We start from the raw sequence: 19,989 nt of genomic DNA, 5'->3' as shown, positions 1-19,989 counted from the left end.
CTTTATAAATTATGTTTTCAGTACTAAAACAATTGATGTATAAAAAGTATAAAAATGTCAAACGGGTTTAAATTTTGATTTTGCACAAATGCTCCATATGAATCCATTCATTTTAGACTCGCTCGAGGCGCCCTCTGGTGGTGGACAAACCCGAAAGTCATTCTTAAGTGGTTATTCTCCACTCTAGAGATTTACTGGTAAGACGACGTGTTTTAACGGAGCCCCTAATGACATCATGTAAAAAAAAAAAAAAAAAATGATATCAGGACGACGATTTATATGGCCACGACTCATCTATCTCGTTCCCACACATTATTCAGTGGTGGCCACGCATTTTTATTATTATTATTATTTTATATCTTTATTTATTTATTTTTTTTTACATGATGTCACCTTAAGCCCTCTTTTTATATTCTTTAATGTTTAAGCAAACAAAGCTTGAAGTGGAGAAATAAAAGTGCCGATGTTCTGTCAATTTGTGCTACCTTGTTAAACCGTAATACCTTCGTGTCATCATGAAAAACTCATGTAAACATGTGAAATGATCAACGCTACGCGTATTGAACCCAAATGCGCCTCTTTGCGCGACATTACGGTAAAAGGATGCAGCCTGAAAGCACATCGGAGACCGATGAAAGGGTTAATTTAATATCTCAATGTTCCCTAAGAACTACTGTTAAAAGTATTTTAGACACACACATGATGTGTGCTGAGCTACAGGCACCCGGTAATATGCCATGCCGTGACTGTAGCCAGTTTTATACAGATTTATTTTTTATTTTTTTCAAATTAATTGTGTCCACAAAGATCCTGCAGTCAATGAATATGACCATGATTAAAGATTGTGCTATGATAGGCCTAAAATAAGACAAGAACCAAATCAAACAAATGAGACAAAACTATTACACTTGGTAATTTATTTATTGAGGAAAAGTATTTAGTGAGTTGTATGTTAAAATGTATGAAAACCTTATCAGTCTATGTTCTGAATCAATATCACTGACTGGTTGTTTGGTAAAGTACACAACCATGCACCAAAAGGTTTTTTACTTTCTATGATTATTCACACCACAGCCACATGTGTACAAGCCCAGTTCCCAGTGTCCTGAACACACCCACTTCAGATTATTAGATAAGACTTAAAAACTATCTGAGGGGAAACTGCCCCTTAAAGTGTTAGATCAGAAAATACTCTGAGGGATTGGCTACGGAAACTGTTACTTTGGATTATCTTCTATTTTCCAATATATAAAGCTCAGTTTCTCCACACGTCAAGTGTCATTATTTAGGTTAAATGGAGAAATTCACCCTCATAAATCTCCAGCCAAGAACAGCTCTGTGGTCAGACCACTGCTGATGGTCCCCAACCTTGGTCCTGGCCTACTGCTCAGCACATTTTTACTTCCTGTGCTTTGAGGTAAGGAAAACAAAACAAAAAATACACATCTACTGTTAGAGGACTGATCGCAAACTGCATCCACAGTTCCTAAAGATTGACACACACCATAAATAATCAAGAGCAGAAAAGAAATTTTACACAAAATCTGAGTAAACAAGTGTTTAATGAAGGCAACATAATCAAAAGTACACTCTCCAAAAGGAATGTTAAGGTAAAGATTTTGAAGACCGTGTAACCCTATTTTTTCATGATTTTTTTTTTGCATGTTCATGGTCCACAGCTGTAATCAAAATATACATCTGCTTTCAGACTTTTAAAAAGAAAAAAAAACCCTATTGCTTTTTATATTGCCGTACAAAAATAATATTTACACCTCATCTATCCACTTTAAGGGGGGAAAGCATTAAACCATTAAAGGCAAATTATGTGTACTGAGGTCAGTCAAATGCTGTGTAAGGCTGCATAAGTCCTGCTAATTTCCAAACCGCACAGCAATATTGTCTGAATTTTACACCTTCTCCATTTTTTCTTTTAATATACATTTTTCTTGCACATGAGAAATATCAAATTCCAGCATTTAGTTTGAAATATAAAAGGCAAATTCCTTCTTTCAGGAATTTCACCACATTGGTCCCATGCAGAGATTTAAAAAAACCTGCTACCTTGATAACAGCACAAAAAGGCAGTGCCAAAAAATAACCATTTATATTGTATTGTAAATATGTATGTTATAATGAAATATAGCCCACAGCCAAACTTAATGTAATATACTATACAAAGAATAAGAAAAAGCACACACCAGTGCTGACTGATAGAATATAAACAATTATACAGGGGAATTCCAAGCCACTAAATATACTCAACTCCTCCACCCATCCATCTTTTACAGAAATTTAAACTGGTCATTTGAAAAAGTAAAAAAATGGTAGGAATAAACATTTGTCCCCTTATGATAATAAGAAGTCGCACAAAGCCTTTGGTTTCAAGCTGTAGTGTACATATAAAAAAAAGCTACAAGAGTACATAAAATATACTGAGAATTACAATAGAATAGTTATAAAACATAGAAAATCATGAGATACATGATGTCACTTAAGATCTATGCAAGGTACAGAAAAAGAGCATAGGCACAGTAGTAGAATGGGCTCTACTGACCAGAGGCCAACATGCAATAGCCAACCGTATAAAAACAAAATATACGTAAAATGTGGTATTTTACACAAATGATTGCATTAAATTAAAGAGAGCATGTGTAAACATTCTATGTCTATAGATACAGTATATGTGAGAGGAAACAAGGACTGGGCCTATAGAGATAGCCTGTGGTCCAGACCAGGTAACATGAATTTTCTTAATGCCCAGTAGCTGAAGAAAAAAAAAAAAACATAGCCTTTAACTTCATGGACATCGGGATGAAAACCTGTACACAACTGGAATGTAAACTACAATTTTACAAAATATTGATTTCACATTAGAAATCATTATTTATAGTCTCAGAATAAGAAGAGTAAGGATTTAAAAAAAAAAAAAAAAAAAAAAAGTAAGAGTAAGGCACAAGAAGCACCTCCGGAAAAAGCAGAGCTGTACTTTTAAGTGACTAATGCCTGTAATGGCATCTGTAATACAAGTGATTAAAGCAAATTTGAACAAAAGGCTTATCAGCTTATTAAAATGGGCAAAAGATGGATATTGATAGTCCTCACAGACATTAAATGCTTTAAAAAAAAAAAGAAAAAAAAGAACCACTACATATACTTCATAAATACAACAGAGGAATGCTGGAAGTGTGACTTGTGGTTGAGACTTAGACACTGAGGTCATCTCAACTTTAATGTTTGTACATGACTGGTCATTCCAGCCTTATATCAGTCTTTTTTTTTCTTTTTTAAAATCCGCCTCTTCTCTTTTAAATGGTGGATTTGGAAAAAGACACCCGAAGATGGTGGTTCTCGCCGAGATCATGGTTATGGAACTCAATGAGAGACTCGATTGCTTCTTCCACAGAACCCATCTGAATCAATGCCATCTTACGATCTTTCCTAAAAATGAATCAATGTGTTAGGATTAAGAAAATAACATAAATTATTATTATTATTATTAAAAAAATAATTTCAAAAAAGGTAAATGTTGAGAAGGACTTACTGAAAGAACTTGAAGTTCTTGACCAAGGCTCCAGAAGTGGAGAACAGCATCTTGAGATCGTCTTCAACAACTGAGGGCCTATTTGAAATAAATCAAAATCATAAACCAACTGTACATAGGAATGTGCAATATATTGTAACTGCTTCTAATTGTCTATTCAAAACATTATACAGCATGCTATTAATTTTGGTGTCCACTGATGCAGACATGCAGTTGTTCTTGCTTACGGGATATTAGAAAGATGCAGCGTTGATGATGGCGGGAAGATGTTAGAGTAGTTCTTGGAACCAGGCTTCTTAAAGCGATGAAGGGGAGAGTTGCTGTAATCCTTTGTAAGCCCCTGGTCCTCATGTCCCTCACGAGGCAGCTGAACAGTTGTGTGTTTGGATAATGTTATGCGCAATGCCCTCCCATACAACTTCTGGCCATTCAAATGGCTCATTGCTAAGTTAGGGGGAAATGGGTATTAAAAACATTGCATTAATCACATCACATTTTACACTGGTCGCATGCAATTCAGTTAACATGTTAATGCATTTCTCCAAATCATTAAATGTCAAAAAAAAAAAAAAAAAAGAAGATACAAGTTTAGTTACCTAGTTGAGCTTGAGTTCCATCAGACATCTGAACCAGAGCATTCTCCTTTTTGTTGAACATGATTTTCACCCTAATCACATCCCCATATACACCTAGAGAGAAGTAAAGAAGGCCTAATGAGTCAAGCTAGAGCTGTAGAACTTCCTTCATAACAATCACTAAAAATCTGAGCCCTACCAACAAACTTCAGGTCACAATCAAGACACTCCATCAAATGAGTGCATCATTTTTAAAGAATACAAAAAGTGCCATTCAAATAACAACCTTCAACAACAAAAAAAGTCTGGTTAGTCCGTGTTGTCTAGTTTAGGTGGCCAAGATTTTTGTTCCCATGGCCTGAGTAAATAGTTCTAGCAGAAATTAATCTTGGTGTTAAAGAAAGCATTTAAGATACGTAGCAAGACGAAAACAAGTCTAGCCGAGAGGATAGAGGAAGGGAACACAGGGGCACAGTCACAGATTGTGGGGGGAAAAAAGGACTGGACTGCAGTGTTTCCCTCCTTACTGTATGAATAAACGGACTTGAAAAAGTGAAACTCAGCGGTAAAAAGGCTAGCTTCAGGGCAAAAGGTTGGGTGAAAAATAAGGCTGTTTTTACATAACAAATGAATGATAGGAGTCTTGACTATTAACCAAAGTTTAAAAGCTTCCCTCAAAACACATGCAAAAACAAGATGAAATATCAAAAGGCATGCATCTTAACAGTAAAATGCTCTCTCTCGTTTAGGCACAAAAAGATACAGCATCTCAATTCAGTTTTGAGCTTCAGAATATTTTAACAGTCCCTTAAAGGAACTGAGTGTTTTGCTGAGAGTGCTGCAGCTTTTTGGGTGTCAACACACAAAAACAGCAGAAACCAAAAGCACTCATGTTTTAGAGTCAAACTGCCTTGTGAGGGAAAAGATTGGAAGAGAACAGAACAAACAAAGTGATAACAAAAGATGCTAAGGATAACATACCGAAAAGAATAAAGAGGCATTGGGGCGTAACTCTCTTTAGAGGACAGCAGAGGAAGGCAGCGGAGGGAAGAGGGGACAGGAAAAGATCGGAGGCAGAATGGAGGTTCAACATATCCACAGCGAGGAGGCAGTTCCACGGGAAATGGCGAAAAAACGGTGGTTGGATCATGAAGATGGTTAATGGATTGGGAGCAGAAAAAGGAGGGGAGGGTGGACATGGAGGTATATATTGTTGTGAATGTGTGTATTTGTGTGAATGTACATGTAGTGAGATGCAATTTGACAGTGTAAAAAAATATCAGGTGGAGGTGGACGTGCGTGCAGCAGGACGACATGGTTTCAGAACAAAAAAAGAAAAGGGTAAGGGGAATGGGGAGGGAGAGAAAAAGGAGGTAAAAAACAAGGTCAGTATACATAAGGAAAAATACAATAGTGGTCAAGTTAACTTTTAAAAGAAAATTATCAAATAGAAGAAAGTGCTGTTTTCCTTGCAATTAAAGATAAAAGCAATTCATTCCTCAAGGTAAACAAAAGGGCAGGTCCAACTGCTGGAGCCTTTTTAAAAGAATAGTCAGCCCATTTTCAAGTTCATTGCGCAAAGTTTGTTATGGTGCTGCAAACAGTATTACCACCATCTTACACAAAAAAGCATCTGTAAATAATGCATGCCAATTCAAGAGCTTTTCAAATTTCAAAACCAAGCAATACTTAACAATGAACTTGTGCAAAATGGTAGAATATTCATTTAAAATGGGTCAGCTGAAGAAAAAAAATAGTAACACATGAAGCTTGAATTAACTTGAAAAACAAAATGTTAGAAAAAAGTTTACAAAACTAAAGCTAAGCCAAAAGAAGGGATGAACATCTGGGAGAAAAGCAAAGCCCATGTAACTGCAATTCTAGGTTTCATACTGAACAAACAGTGTAGGCTTTCATCTGCTCAAAAACATTGAACAATTAATCAAAAGCCACCCCCACTATCATAGAAATGTTCAAAACTACTGTGCTTTACCAGATCCATCCTACATTTGAGCTTTTGATCCTGAACTAAATTTAGAGAGATAGATAAATAAATAATACATGACGCATACATGTACATATGCAGCAAAACGATAAAACAATGTTGCTAACCTCAGGGTTCAGGTTGCTAACCAGCATAACACAGTGACCACCGGAGAGGGTGGGGAAGCCCAGTCTGCCTGCTGCCGCTGCAGCTGCGGCAGCCCCAGGGATAGCCAGAGAGGCTAGGGCTCCTGGAACACCAGGCATGGTCAATCCTGTGAAAGAAACAGCCACAAGTTACACTTACAACAATAACGTCTCCCAAACTACCAGAAAAAAGGGCATTAAGGAATGTTGACCAACCTGCAGCCTGTTGAAAGGCAAAGGCAGGTGGAAACGCATGGGCACCAGCATATGGGGCAGCAGAAATAATTCCAGGTGTGGCTGCAGAGAAAAAAAGTCCATGGTTAAGACATGAGCAGTGAAAATGAATTCATACCCTGACAAGTATGTTTCACTGTTAACATGTTTGGTTTGAAACTAGTGCTTTGTAAAGGGGAATTAAAAAGGTGTTTTTTCAAAACGTGTCTTACCAAAGGCAGCACCTGCCATTGCATGGTGTTCAATAGCAGGCTGACTGTCCCCTGTGGGCAGATCAGGTCGTGTGTAGTCCCGACTCTTGTCATTGTTGTATTTTACATTCAAACTTGTTAGTTTGGAAAAGCTTATGCGCAGAGTACAGCAGGCATTGTAGATGTTCTGTCCATCCAGGGCCTGGACAAAAAGAATACCAAATCACCAAAACACAAACACAACGCACATGCACACAACACACGTTACAGGATGTATTCAACCCCCACCATCTTTTTCTAACTATTCAATACAATAGTGGGTGTGCACATGTTGAATGAAGCAGTTTCACAACAGAAACTTTCTTCAAGTTCAAACTGCACTCTAAAAAGAACAAGCTAACTTGAAATGAACTTTCTGTCGCACTTAGTCCTAACTTTGTCTAAGCAAGAGAAAAAAAAAAAAAAAAAGCTGTAATATAACATTTGCTGAATTGGAGAAAGAATTTGAGGTTTCCTAACTTGGTAAAGCATATGTTCTTAATAACGCATTTCATAATGCACAAACAGATGGACAGAACCTTAAACATTTTGTTCACATGTTAAACATTGGCCAATAACAAGCTTACACAAAATCTAGCCATTTCATAATTTCCAAAACAACCTCTAGAGAGCAGCACTTACCAGCTTTGCATGCTGAGCAGTAAGACCATCGGCAAACTGTAGAAGAGCTTGGAACTGGTTGTTTTTGGTAAAGGTAATCACCTTTAGCACTGTGCCAAACTTGGAAAAGATCTGTTGAAGACAGAAACATCATTAAAAAAATAATCCAAAAAAAAAATCACGATTGTTTTAATAAGAACATAACTCGATACAAGTAGAGAGAATCCAGATCTAACAAACATACACTTTTTTTCTCTTTGCTCTTTTAAAATCAGACAGCAGAGAGGGAATAGCTGACAATGAATTAATTCAAATGGTAAAATTACCTGGTGGAGGACATCAAGAGTCACTGGGTAGAAAAGGTTCTCCACAATGACTCTGAGAACAGGGCTGGGGCCAGTCACACCAGAGGGGTCAACACCAGCAATAGCCATGCTACCTGTCTGGACTGCATTAACAGCCTGCAGTGCTGCCTGTGCTCTCTGCAATCACAAACCAATACAAGAAAAAACACTTTATTCCACTGAACAAAAAAAAAAAAAAAAAACCACACACACCAATGAAAACCATCTTCATTTCCAGCCGTTTTTAGTATTCTCCATCTGTTGAGCTCTGCACACTGTATAAAGAAAACTAGATGACTAAAGTAACAAAAGCAGTCCAAAATACTTGGAACACGTTTAACATGAACTTCCATAAAAATTTAGAACATTATTATCTCCCACTGTAAAGTCCCTATATTGGGAATGCATGTTTGTCTTTGAACAGCAATGCAATATACTGCCACCCATCCTAAAACTTAAATCAGATCAGAGTATTATTCACAATGTGTACAAGCACAAAGTCCAGTAGAGTCAATTTTACAGTTCCTCAAAAAAAAGCTTACAACAAGGAAATGACAAACATGTGGAACCATTTCTTTAACATGTTGCGAGCATATGAAGTGTTGTGATGAAATCATCTTGAACAGAATTAAACAGTTTCTCAAGTTTGTATTCAAACGAATTACGCAACTACTCAGATGAACAAACAGAGTAACTCAATCAACGGAGCGAGTAGGTAGATAGGCCTCAGCTGTGGAATGCACTGGTTGAAAAGCAGCATGAGATCCCACAGACACCGTGTTTAAAAAAGGGAGGGCTGCCTTTGGGCAGCACGGTACAGAAAACCACAAGATACACGCAAAGCAGTAAACAAGTGCTTCAGCTCATATTAACATTCCACTGCAGCTGGAGGAACCGTAATCACAGCACCAGCTGCGCTACAAAACAAATGACAAACAACCCCGAAGGACACAGGTTATCTATGCAGGCATGAAAAACCTTTCTTTACAAGATTAATTCTGCAAAATATATGTCACAAAAAGATAATACAATCATATAAAAAAAAAAAAAAACATGGCACAGCAAAAAGATAAATGAAGAATAAATAGTTGCAAAAAAGAGGGGGATGGGACGAGGGAGGAAAAAAAAAAAAGGGAAAAAAGAAAGCTGGAAGTGCTCACTAGGCACATACCACTTGGTTTGGTGAATTATCCGTTTTCAGCTCCTTGTGGTTGGAATACTGCATGAAAATGGGATGATTCCTGATGACTGGTGTGACTGAGGAGTAGTAGCTGACCATAGTCTGCGCTGCCTCTTCTGTGTTCATCTCAAGGAAAGCCTATTTAAATGAAACAAGGCTCAGCACATTTTTTTATAGACAAGTATACATTTTATTCTAGACAAAAATCCATGTCTAAGCTATGTTCGGGACAAAGAGTTCTACAAGTAAGATACAAAAAGTAAACATGCATTTCCTTCTGGAGTCTCCAGAGGATACAAGGCAGTCTTTTTTTTTTTTAAAGCAAATATTTATGTGAACCCATCACCCACTCTTTTCCATTGACTGTTCATGTTCACAGTGCTATGAAAACTAGTTAAGGTATGAATTCATTTAAAAAGCTGCTTTAATTCAGATTTTCTCCCATTAGTACTTTATATTTCTAGGCCTATACTAACTATGATGTGAATGTTAAAAATACCTGGTTCTTTCCTTTCAGCATGAGCAGGTTGGTGACTTTGCCAAAGGGAAGGCCTAGAGAGATGACCTCTGCCTCATTGATATCACTGGGAAGCTTACGTACATGTATGACACGAGACGGAATACCAGGACTTCTGATGTCACCTTTGAATTTCTTGCTGTCGTTACCATTAGCTGCAGAAAAGAAAACACATTGTTAGGTCAATGCTTATATTAAGTAGGCCTGTATGATATTGGGAAAATGTTATATTGGGATATTTTGTTGGTCTGTAGTATGAATTGTGATGAGAACGTACAGGACAATCAGACTTCTCTAATTATGTACTTTGTATTAAGGACTGCAGTCATAATTTATACTGGGAAGATTATAATCTGCTTCTGGTAGAAAAGTCACAGCAAAGGAATTTGTAATAAGCAATTTGTAGCATGACTAGTATGGTTTAATTTGCCTTACATGACCCCACATGTCCCACAATAACCATTCAATGTGTGTGCAGCCATAATACAGGAGCTATACAAAACTCAGTAAATCACTTTCTCCAAGACAAACAGACCTGGTGAACTCATGATATAGGGCCCGTTGGAAACACAGGAGAAAAGCTCGTCTGATCCTCTCTGTAAAATACATAGATAACATTAAATAGAAAGTAAATGCATTAGGTTATTACAATTGGAGACTTCACACCAGGTTTTATTGACACAGTCCCCAACTTTACCCCGCCCTTCCCTCCCCCGGCTTTCTATTGTAACACCTCACTAAAAGAGAAGCACACAATAAACACAGCATCAAGCTAGCAGACAAGTCTTTACAGGAACAAGAACAGACATGGTGAAACATTTAACTTCAGGAAGCTGCTGAGCACCCGCAATCTTATGAGAGACCGCCAGCTTACCAAATAAGGACACCTCTGAGCTATATTTTATACTTTGCAAGCAAAAAAGGAAAAAGAAAATAAGGACAGGAAGTGGGCATTGTGACAACATTCAGTTTTCCTGTGCAAAGGGTGGGGTCACAGATCAACCAGCAGCCCTAAACATTCCCCAAACCCACCAACAAGGGAACAAGGAAGGAACTCCCGAGTTTTAAAGGCGGGTGGGGGAATGAGGGATACTGGAGTTTCTGGGTCATCAGGCAAGAGGAATGAGTGGGCAGACTGATATTTGCTTGGATTTTCTCACAATGGAAAGACCCTGGACACTGCTGTTCAACTTTATTTGTACCAATTTAAAAAAAAAAAAAAAACTATTTAAAAATAAATAAAACTGTCTTCTGTGGGGGTAAATATGCGTCCTACGGTCAGATTTTATTTAATTCAGCTGTTACATTACTGAGGAGGGACATTTCCCAGAACAGGGGGGTGGGGGAAAAAACACAAGACCACACTGCATAACTCCAGGGTGCATTTTTGCAGCAAGAAACTAGAGGTTTTTATGCCATAGTCAGTAGAGAGGGGGGGGGGGGAGAACAACCATCCCAAAATACTTCACATGCATTGTCAAACCATACCATGTGACCAGAGGAGTCAAATTACCCAATTTGGCAACCTTTTGGAGTACAAGCAGGCCACATACATGCATCCTCCACCATGCATTTAAAATTCCACTGCCACAGGACTCAATTAGAACCATATGTAGAGCTGCAGGGAGGGGGGGGGCACTAAATGGTCTAATGGGCAAAAAAAAAAAAAAGGCTGGGAAATACATGTTAAACAACGCCGTTCTAACACTTCATGCTGGGTTTAGCCATTAAGCCATTGCTGAATCTGGGCTGCTTGTTCATAAATGCGTAAAGTGACCACTGGACTGAACTGGATTTATTGTGTTTTTAAAAAAAAATAAAGCCTTAAAGGGCAAGTGATTAAATAGATGTGGTTGTAATTTGGTTGTCTTAAATAATACACGTTAATGCTACAGAGGAATATTTAAAAGTGCAAAGAAACATTTGCAACTGTTTTCAGGGTGGGGACAAAGGAGCAAAGTCAAACCAGGTTAAGGGGATTAGAAAGGTGTGGAGAAAGGGAGGAGGGTAGAAGAAGGCAACAGTTCACACCAAAGAATGGGGCTGTTACCACAGCAGCCCTGATTGTCATTCGCTCACCATGGAGACGTGCCTGTGGCTGCAGGTGAATGAAACCAAACCCCAGTCTATCTGGCCTGAATACACAAGGTTGATTGTCTTCGTAAGGCCAGGTGTACATTTCTCCTACTTTTCAAGCTAGTCAAAGATTTACCACTCCGCCTAGCCCTCAGTTCCCGAGGAAAATAGGATTTGTGCTTTGTGCACACCACACTGAACTGCACATCTGATTTACAACCTAATTTTAAGTGGAAGAAAAAGCAGCAAACAGTATCAAGTTAACCCTGGCTTGATCCATTAGCACTACCCCCAACCACCTTGTCTCTAATCAGCACTGCTGAACAAACACAAGAGCAACACACATGTATACAGAGGGAGAGGCAAACATATTTGCATGTGCTGAATAGGCTCCATTCATGTCATCGTGTCAACACCCAAGCCCATTTTTGAGGAATGCTTTTAAAATGAGTCTCCTCACAGAGCTAGAGCATACAATTAACTGGAACAATGCTAGCCTCAGATAGGTTTGAGTGTACAGGTAAAAAAAAAAAAGGACCACTTAAAAAGGCCATAAAAGAAACCATGCCCCGTCTTTTTTTTTTTTTAAGGCTGAAATGGTCATTAAGGACAGATGGGGAAAACCCACATTCCCAACATGCTTTATCTTCCATAACTACAATCGTTCCTAGTATTTTATTACAACAATAATAAAAATTGTTAAGTAAAGTAATAAATATTTGCATCACATAAAAAATATTCTTAAGCAACATTGTTTAGGTTTCTATTAAAAAAATTAAAATAACATGCATTGCCCAAACAAATCTATCAGTCTGTGCTCTGAAATTATCATAAGTCCTTGCGTTCAGGGACATCTCACTCCCCTCCCCCCAAAGGCACAAGAAAATATATCTTCTCTTGTAGACAAAACTATGGCTTTAAAATCTTCAGTGACCTACAACAAACAGTAACACAGTCAAGTTCTTTTAAATCATCTCATGGCCCTGAAACCTACAGCCTGAACCAGTCATGTAAGGGGGGTGCTATGAATTGCTCCTTTGTTCTGAATGTTGTAGATCCCCCCCTTACTACCCACATACCACAGATGATTATCTTTAGTGAAAGACTGGGGAGGAATGCACATGTCTCAGTAACCTTTGAAGGTTGATCCAAGATACATTTTAGGTCTACTCTGCTTAACACTTCCACCACAGGTAGTTGCGTTGGTTTTCACTAAAAAACATCAGTTTTAGCCATTTTTAAACCATGTAACCATGAAATATTATATAGCAAAAGGGAAGTGTGATTTTTAGTGTTATTAAAAAAGGGTGTAGTCGTGTAACTCCACCAAGACATCATTCTATTCAAAGTAAAAACAAGTCGGGTTGGTTTGACGGGAGTGGTAAAGAATACATGATTATACCTTAGCAACAGGCATGTAACTGAGCAAGGTTACTTGAGGGAAGGGAGGAGGGGAAAGGAAAATGAAGAAAAGGAAGGTGAAAAAAAAAAACTGCCAGGCCAACAGCCTGTTCACAATTAATTTAAAATGGTTCATCTAAACATGAGGTAAACCAGGGCTTACCTTGGTACCAACTGCAATGTCATGGACAACACTGTAAAGAACAAAAACAAAATTACTATTAAAACAAATAAATAAAAAAGCAAGACAAAATGTGAATTTAGTTTCTCATACAAACATGGTAGTACATTAACAGTAAAAGGATTAGCCCATTGAGGAGCAGCCTATAAACATGTAATACGCAGCAGCAAAGACTTTTAGGACATGTTAATCAGAATGAATATGGAAGAATCATTAAAAAGAACAGTTGAATTTTTTTTTGTAATCTGGCAAGAATACTGGTGCAACCTGAAATGCTCTAAACCAATGGCTTTATTAACTGCCCAGATACAAAAACCTAAACTAGTTCTGCTACTATTTTCAGAGTACAGATAAACAGAGTGCATTACGTTGTCTTAACTGCATCCAGCATTTCTTTCCCACAGATCTCACTCAAAGCAAGAAATATGAGTGGCATTTGGGGCCAGGCACTGGTTGAAGATTAACCCCCACATCCTGTTTCTCATGTTCTTCTTACAGGAAACATAATGGCCAGAGAGCTTCTTTTGCAGAATTGAGCCAACTAATTTGATATACTTTTTAAATTATTTTTTAAAAAGCTACAATATCAAAGAAACAGCTCTAGAAAAAAAATGTACTGTAGATTACAAAGCGCATAAACACCCTGGCTAATGCAATGTTTTACCAAACTGATTAAGTTGCAGTCTTCCTGCTGAGCTCCATTTTGTTTACTTAATAAGGAGAGCCCATTACAAATGTTAATTGCCCCAAATGCAGAATGTGCTTTAAAACCGTGGTTAATTTGATATTGTTTTTATATGTAAGATATTTCATCGTCTAATGGATGTTCTCAGTAACTTAAGGATCAGTGGTTTTTAAAAGCAACGTATAAATTATTTTTTTATCATCATCATCATCAAACGTATTTGGATTCCCCTTGTTTGTCACCGAGTCAACAAACAAAAATATTCTAGTTAACAAAATATACTTGCCAAATTACAAATGTTTAAGTAACACAGGTTAAAGAATAAATTAACTGAACATGGAAACACGTTGCGAGTGGATTAATGTGTTGACAAAGCTGTATATAAAAAAAAAAAAAACAAATAATAAAAAAAAAACACATGTGAACTTACTCTAATTCTGCGTAACTCGATCCCATAGGATACAATTCAGTCTCTAGGCGGCTGAACAGAAAAGGGGGGGGGGGGGGGGGGGGGGGGTAAGTTAGTCAAAGCCAAAACAAAACAAACTTTGTGTCCTATCTAGCAAGACATATGCGGATTTCTAAGCTTTTCTTTGTTGTTGCTATTATTATTATTATTATTATTATTATTATTATTATTAAAAAGAAAGTTACTGCAGTGCAACAAGTGGTCACAGAAGCGAGGCTCTGCGGGCTGGATAAGCTGTGTCTAATAGGAAGGCTAGCGATGCAGCTAGCGCGGAAAAGTTGGTAACTAACACTAGCTATATCGGTTGGGGTAAAGCTGGTTAACACGTCGAACAAAACACGGCTAGCTACAAAAGTATGGACTAAGAAGAAGAAAAATACTGCACGGTTAGCTAGCTAGTTCTGTAAACCAGAAGTAAACACATAAGTAAAAGTTAACTAGCTGGATAATTAGGTATTTAAGCTACAAAACTACAGGCTACATGCAACAGCATCGTGGAGAACTAAGGCTAGCTAACCTAACCTAGCTGTGGGTTTGTTTCCATCGCAACCCTACAGTGCGCGTGCACGCTAACGGCAGCTCCCATACGTTAATTAACTGATTCGTCAACAAATGTTTCTATCTGTTACAAACTGAGCGGAAAACCGCGCGGAACCGTAAAATTACACGGCAAAAACGACGAATGTAACTCCGAGGCGAGGAGAAAACGAGGAGTAAACTTACCCGTCCATTGCACAAAGAGGAACTTCGGCTCTAATCAGGAACTTTGCTGCTTGGCTGAGTTTTCTTATAGCCCGACAAAATGGCGGAGCGCGCTGAGGCGGACACAGCACTGTCTGATGATTGGACGCCGCGAAAACTGGGGGTACACGAGCCGTGCTCTGATTGGATAAGACTCCACATGAAAGGGAAGAGCGGCCGCGGCTTTCGGGTGAATCGGGTACCTATACTACTATTGATGCGGTTGGTTCAGTTTAATGAACCGATTCGTTCGAGTTCTCCTGTTTAATGCTGTTAAATGTGGGATCCAGTGATTCAGTTTCGGTGCGGCACCACGATGGCGAGTGACACTGGAAACTATAACTCATTAGCTAGTTAAGCTAACTGAGCAGGACTGAACACGAACATAACAGAAAGAGAAGCTGCGGGATAAGTGATATATAAGCGTTTAAACTTGTTACAGTTTCCATTACAAAGAGAGGTTTCGATTTCTTTTGAATTTGAATTTTCTCGACTCACGCGAGAATCGATTGAACGGATTCACTGAAAATGAGAAAAAACACGTTGCTCACGTTAAAACATCTCCAGTGTTTACTTCTTGTCAAACACGGGTTTATCTAAGCACAAAGGCTTATTAATATAGTTATGTAAGGTTATTTCATTTTATAAGCGATATACGCTCGTTAATTTCTGTAATATCTGTTGTTTTCAGTTGTTGAAACTGATAAAAATGTAAGTTAGGTTAGTTAGCTAATCCCCCTCACAACAAGCAGATCACGAGCTACAGTTAAAGCTAGTTAGGTTGTATTACAGCTCGTTTAAACGACAGGTGGTTACTGTGTTCTTAAACTGTGTTGTCTAGAAAGATGCTGCTGCTTGCCTGAACATGGGCCTATTAATATTGTATGAGGTAGCTCGCATGTGTCTCGCAAAAGTCTGCACACAGACAGGGTGTGCTCTGTTATGGGCAGTGGCCGGACAAAAGAGAAAAAGTTTAGGGGGGATGATGGGCTCAGATTACATAGGTGGGGGGTCAGTGACTGTAGGTATCGGCTTTTTGACTTGTAGCACAGGAAAGTTTTTTCAGAGCACACAAAAAAACAAAGGCTGGTTAATTGACATACAAACTGTTTGACATTAATTACAAGTTCTATTATAATAACAAAATATACTCTATTAGTCAAATATTTCAAAATAACTCCTATTTTGTTGTTGTCCAGTAGCTGTGCTGTATGACCCAGACAAATCTTCTCTTCACTGCTGAAACTGAGACTATAGCCCTATCCAGGCGGGATTAGTTTCTCAGATGGTCCTGGGGTAATTTTCACTTTTATGGGGGGAACCTCTGTAATTTTATTCCCCTCTGAAACGACCATGTATGTGTTTCTCAGACGTCCTCTAAGAAAATTACAGGCTGAATTACCTACTGTTTTTCGCTGAACTTCGTAGTCCTCCGGTAATTTTAGGCCTGTCCGGAACCACATCTCTAAATTTTGCTTCTCACATTTAATAAAATAGCTATTTGTCCACTGCTATGCACCGTAATTACAATTCGGGCACAGTACCATGGAGACATTATGTTTATATGTGTAAATCAAGCCCTGGTTGTTGGCCCTGTTTCCATCATTGAGGACCACAAAGCACCAGCAAATGTACTATGCACGCCAAACATCTGAATATCTATTGTGTAAGCTGTATTTAATTTAATAAGAGCCTGCAGGGTAGATAGGAATCCAAGACAATAGACTAATAAGTATCGCTTTGGCCTTAACCATTAACAGCCTCCTCAGCTCTGCCACAGTCTGCTGATCACTCTTATCTAGCTGCACTGATAGCTCCATTCAGACCTTCCCTGGGTCTCACTGAGCACCTGGTGAGTATGTTTATATAATAGGTCTGAAAAACAAATCCAAAGAATAAAGGAATTCCTAATTTAAAACACCATGTTCAATTTAACAAAGATTATTGTTAAAAGAGGCGGTTGGTCATAGGGCAATCTTTAATTTTAAGGTTACCTAAACACTTTTCCACAAAACCTAGTACAAAAAGTATAGTGCATATCATTGCTGTCAAAGAAAAAACATGTATCCAAAACAACAAAACAGCAACTTTATAAGAGGCTTGTAAAATGTGAAGTGTCTTAACTCAAAGTCATTTTAAAGCATTTTTATTGATTCATTCTTCATGCAATTTTTACAAGATGTCAAGGATAGTTGCAGGACTTGTACAATGTAGTATGCTAAAATATTCACTACCAGTCAAAAGTTTTCCTCTTATTTTTGCCGTTTAAGCTTTTCAGGTCCAGCCAATAACCAAAAATGGCAAGAAATTTAGTGTACAGAATTTTGCAGTAAGCTGCCAGGCCCTTTAAGAAAAACAAATGAACTAAACACTGAAAAAAGGAGGTGATTTTAAGAATTTAATCCATTGCTAAACAGCTAACAGTTGGTAAGCAGAGATGCAATCTAAGAAATAAACTAAGCTTTGGAAATGAATTAAAAGAATGTCAATTTACAAAGACTTTGTATGTAGGATGTAGTGTGCTACACACCACATTTACAAAACACTGTAACTATAAGTCTTTTCTTTAGAGAAATTACAGATGAAGCCAGAGTGTGGTGATTACTGTTCCTACACCTTTAAAAGACCCTTTGAAACTGAAAAATGATACAGGAAGAGGTCTGGCTCACTCACATGGCAACATCTTTAGCTGAGCTTAAACTTATTGCAAAGATGAGGGGGGAGAAGCAGTTTGTCTGGGCCATACAGCACTGCTACTGGACAAAAAGAAATAGGGGGGGGGTTCTAAAACTTTTTACTGGTAGTGTACATTATTTAAAAAATATGTTTTTCTTTGAACAGTTAAAATCTGAAATAACTTGTTTACCATTTAGGCATCTAAAACATTTAGTAACTGATTCCTATGTGTTGTATGATTGTTTTTTTTTTTTTTTTTTTTTTCACTTGTGGCCAGCCCTCACCAACTAGTGAGGGTAACATTCTGTGAGGGTGACTTAGCACATGCTTTCCTGAAAATGCATTGTAATCAGCTAACTGTTAACAGGCGTCTGACATTGCAGTTGATGTCACAGGCATATTATGAACTCTTTGTATAAGCTGGGTTTCTGAATAACAGAAATTAATGGGATTTTTAGAAAATAACCTCTATCTTACCCAGTGGTAAAAAAAAAATATTTAATATAATATAATATTTATTATAAATTTCACACATTTTATAATAATCCTGAATTAATTTGACTAATGCCAAATACAAGAATAAAGGGGAGTGCACTTATTGTGATGCTAACAAGCAGCTAGCTAATACATTTTAGAAGGAAATGAATTGAACAAAATGAATGCATGTTACGTTTGAATTGTTTAAACAAAAAGATAACGTCTAGAAGATTTGTCAGTGATATCTAAATAAACAGTGCTAATTTTGATTCTTTTTGTAATGAAGATGGTAGAAGTGTTGTAGAATGACTAATGACATTCACAGTGCTTTTACTTTTATGTTTCTACATTTTTCACAATAACAATATTGTACAACCAGTCACCCCTAGCTATAAGGACACTGCACTTCTACTGTCTTATTTACTCCTCTTGAAAAAGGACTGTCGAAAAAGACCTCTCGAGTCAGGTATTGTCATTAATAATTTCACGTCTCACACTCAGGAAATTGCTTTTCCATGTGGGTGCAGGTTACACACCTGCTTAAAGATAAATAATGGATTGAGAGGCCGCAGAAGAAACTGAGACCCATTGTCTCCAAGGCAGCTGAGGCCACAACAAACGGAAGACCAAACAACAGGTCAAACAGAGACGGACAGAGTTTTTCTTATGATAATAAGATGTTAATATTACAATTATTGTATTAGCAGTTGAGAAGAAACACTTTAACCATTACTAAAGTAAAAACATTGTTACTGTAGGAAAATAATGACTGAATCACAAGCAAAAAAGCTACAAATGAAAGGAAAGCTTGTTGGCAGGAGTTACTGTTTTACAACAATTCAAAGTAAACTCTTAGGCAGAATTATTTTTAGGAGGTTGAGGGGTTAGTTGTAAAAGTCACTAAAAAGTCAAATATGCTTTTTTAACTCAAATATATGAAAACAAAATAACGATTAGTAAACATATTTTGTAATTTTCTCACTCTTCACCAAAATGTGTTCCTAATCTGTTTTAAATGTATGTGAAGGATATTGACAATGATAAATAAAGGTGCCTTGACTGAATTGATTTAAATAAAATCAATTTCTACACTTCTACACACAACTTACAATGAAAAAAGTTACTTTTACAATATAAAACATAAACCTAATAAATCTGACTGCAATGATCATTAATTAATTTATAGAGCATTTTCTACTGTGTGACTACATGCAAAGTCCAGGTTGGGTTTCATTTACTGAATAACTTTGGGATTTTTTTTTAACAGGGGTTTAAAGATAAGATGTGAAAGTACAGACACAGCATCAAAATGCAAGTAAAAGTGTAATTATAATGTAAAGTTCATCAAAAAATAAAAAGTAAATGTTTTAACACAAAATAAAATGTTTGTTTTGTTTTGGTGGTGGTGAGTGACTGACTGGTTTGTGGTAGAATTTAATACACAAATACAAATTATCTTAGTTGTGGGCATGACCATTTTACACTGATATACATGGATAGATGTTTAATTAAAACACTGAATGGACATTTACAGTATTTTGAGTGACTGGCAAAAAAAAATACATAAAACTAATAAGAGAAACCTGTAGAGATGTTAATATGCTTTCTTTCAAGTTTGAAATGAATTGTCATTTTAGTTTTATTTTAAGGGTTTTCTTTTTTCCTTTAAAATGCTCTATTTTTTATGGTGGTTAATATAAGTAAATTCTATTTTGAGGAGGGCATTTGCTTCTGTTTAAACACAATGCTTAGGGTATTTTAGTCATTGGGCCAAACAGAAGTAAACTTTAGTATGAGGAGCCAGATGTTGTAATGTCTAGCACAAAAGGAAAAACAAACCCTTCCTATATAAATGACACACCGCTCTCCAGCTGTATGGATGACACAAACCCAGATATCAATAGGGATTTA

At 37.3% G+C, this 19,989-nt stretch overlaps 1 protein-coding gene across 1 annotated transcript; it reads right to left on the bottom strand.

Annotated features, from left to right (window-relative positions):
• Positions 1–1,543: 1,543 nt before the first annotated feature.
• Positions 1,544–15,043, bottom strand: ptbp1b (polypyrimidine tract binding protein 1b). The gene is made up of 16 exons (XM_007240193.4): positions 14,908–15,043; positions 14,146–14,196; positions 13,013–13,043; positions 9,908–9,968; positions 9,355–9,527; positions 8,847–8,993; positions 7,658–7,813; positions 7,353–7,463; positions 6,693–6,873; positions 6,463–6,543; positions 6,229–6,374; positions 5,098–5,131; positions 4,138–4,230; positions 3,769–3,985; positions 3,542–3,619; positions 1,544–3,438 (listed from the first exon to the last, which is right to left on the bottom strand). The coding sequence occupies exons 1-16, from the start codon at positions 14,913–14,915 to the stop codon at positions 3,306–3,308; spliced, it is 1,701 nt and encodes a 566-aa protein (XP_007240255.1). The 5' UTR covers positions 14,916–15,043; the 3' UTR covers positions 1,544–3,305.
• Between the last annotated feature and the right edge of the window lie 4,946 nt (positions 15,044–19,989).

This window comes from Astyanax mexicanus, chromosome 16 (assembly GCF_023375975.1).
Source record: "Astyanax mexicanus isolate ESR-SI-001 chromosome 16, AstMex3_surface, whole genome shotgun sequence".
Taxonomy (NCBI): domain Eukaryota; kingdom Metazoa; phylum Chordata; class Actinopteri; order Characiformes; family Acestrorhamphidae; genus Astyanax; species Astyanax mexicanus.
Note: the sequence above shows the minus strand (reverse complement) of the source record. Positions and strands in the feature narration are given on the sequence as shown.

Coding starts and splice junctions, on each gene's coding strand:
- ptbp1b (XM_007240193.4), bottom strand. Junction 6,375..6,462: donor TGCCTTTCAACAGGCTGCAG/GTTGGTCAACAT, acceptor TTTCTTTCACAG/GATTGACCATGCCTGGTGTT. Junction 3,986..4,137: donor TGGAACTCAAGCTCAACTAG/GTAACTAAACTT, acceptor CCCCTAACTTAG/CAATGAGCCATTTGAATGGC.